Source organism: Zingiber officinale, chromosome 1B (genome assembly GCF_018446385.1).
Source record: "Zingiber officinale cultivar Zhangliang chromosome 1B, Zo_v1.1, whole genome shotgun sequence".
NCBI lineage: Eukaryota > Viridiplantae > Streptophyta > Magnoliopsida > Zingiberales > Zingiberaceae > Zingiber > Zingiber officinale.
The window spans coordinates 157,067,879-157,070,052 of NC_055986.1; the positions used below are offsets into that span (position 1 = coordinate 157,067,879).

At 37.6% G+C, this 2,174-nt stretch overlaps 1 protein-coding gene across 1 annotated transcript; it reads right to left on the reverse strand.

Annotated features, from left to right (window-relative positions):
- Nucleotides 1–342: 342 nt before the first annotated feature.
- On the reverse strand, nt 343–1,754 carry LOC122012832 (peroxidase 5-like). Its single transcript, XM_042569518.1, has 4 exons — nt 1,486–1,754; nt 1,228–1,422; nt 990–1,152; nt 343–901 (listed from the first exon to the last, which is right to left on the reverse strand). The coding sequence occupies exons 1-4, from the start codon at nt 1,702–1,704 to the stop codon at nt 498–500; spliced, it is 981 nt and encodes a 326-aa protein (XP_042425452.1). The 5' UTR covers nt 1,705–1,754; the 3' UTR covers nt 343–497.
- Nucleotides 1,755–2,174: the final 420 nt, after the last annotated feature.

The following is a 2,174-nucleotide window of genomic DNA, read 5'->3' on the forward strand; positions in this document are numbered from 1 at the left end:
GTTGGTAAATAATTATCTTAATTGGGAAGGGCATTATTGATAAAATTTATTCTCATTTAATTTATAAAATCACACAATTGGTGATATTTATTCCCATTAATAATTTTCATTTGTAATGACATGACCTTCGATGATAAAAAATATTTTATGTAAAGATGTTTCTTATCTGGTAAGGCCGTATCTGATCTCATTAGTGACCATCGAGTTTTCCCATCAATCAAGCCCAACCCTTCATTGGCTAGTGATGACTAAGGTTCTTGTAATGATTTGAAGTTAGGAAAGCTCAATTTTTTTGGCTTCATATATAAATCCTATCTTTAATTCAAACATGCGTGAAAACAATAGCATTCTTATTCATCATTAAATTAAAATACAATCATACAATTACAATCAAACAAATTAACTCCCATACCATGCACACTAATTACCTTTGATGATATAATATAAGTTTGTATCAAATGAACTATGAGGGAATAGTAAAATCTTATCAAGATTAATTAGTTGATAACTCGACAATTAGCTCGTACAGTTCCTTGTTTTCCTGTGAGTACACCAATCTGGCCCATCTTCACCATGGATGCGGCAAATGCCTTCTTGAAGAACTCCGGATATTTTGCATATTGAGACACTTTGTAAGCAGTGGTAGACGTTGACATCAAGGTTTGGTCCGAGGTGAAGAGACCGCGGTTCGATGCAACATCCTCATAGAAGCTAGAGTCGAAGGTGAGGGGACTTTGCGGATCCATGTCCACTTCATTGACCGTGTTCCCTTGAGGGCATTCATGCTTCAACTGTTTAGCATATTCTACATCCAAACTTGGATCACCTTTTAGAGTTCCACTATAGTTGTAAAGCCTGTCTGCAAAAGAAGGACAATGTGCGACGCCAATGGTGTGTGCTCCTATGTAAACAACATAAAATATCAGCGCCTTTGTATCAAAATTACCAACACATATTATTAGTAAAGTATGAATTTTTTTATCAATTACCTGAGAGAATAACTAGGTCATCTTGGCTTAAACCTTTGCTGGCAAACATGGCGGTGAGTTGATTGAGGTTTAATGTTGGAGGAGGAAGATCCACTGTTTCATTTGCTATGGACACCATTCCATCTTTTCTACCTGATGGCACATTGTAGTACTTGCCTCCATACTGCACTCTCATGAATTTTCAATATCTTAATTAAAATAATTTCATTAAAATACTATAAATAATAAATCTGTTTACCTGCACAACACTGTCTCTAGCCGCAAAGGCAATAATATCAGCGCAAGAGACTGTTCCTTTGCAGGCAACTTCAAGACGTGCCTTGATACTATCAATCACATCAAATACTTCATCCTCAAAGGTTTTGTTTGGTGGTGCATCTTTCTCTGCGATGTTGCCTTGTGTCGAATCAACTAGAATCGATGCGTCGCAACCCTATAATGCAATATCGTCATGTAAAAATAACCCACTGACGATAGTACACATATGTATACTCACGCTGACAAAGCAGTCATGAAAGTGCAACCGAATTAGGTCAGCACCAATGCCAGCATTGGCCTTAAAAGCATTGTAGAGCTCCTCCTTCACAATGTCCTCAGCTTTAGGACAGCTCTCCCAGTAGTACCCTACTTTGAAATCGGAAGCTGAGCCTGCTACACTCATGCACAAGACAACAACCAAAGAAAGCAACATCGAGCTTCCTCTTGCCAAAGCCATCTCCTTCAAACACTCTCCCAGTGATCCAATGCAGATCTCGTGTTGTTGTTGTGGTGGTGGTGGTGAAGGCCTTCCCCATCCCTATTTATATTCACCGATCTAATCAACTACTAATCCCATTACTCCACCAACTATGATTTCTTATGGCTTACACGCCAGCTTGAAAGCAAAACCCATTTTTATTGTATTTTTGTGCAAGCCAGTATCAGTTGAAATGGTGTTTCATTCGTAACTGAAATAGTCGCAGTCCTGATTGTTTATTCATCACCTACTACTTGAGTCCTTGATGCTGACCACAAAAGCATTTAAAATGTTAATGTAGAGTTGACATCCTCGCGCATGTATGGACTGCTCAACTTCTTTGTAGAAAAAAGAAAAAAAAAGCTTTGGTTATATGGTTAATTATGTTAACATGATAGAACAGCCCAACAATATGAACAATATGGATTGTTTCATATAAAAAAAAACTA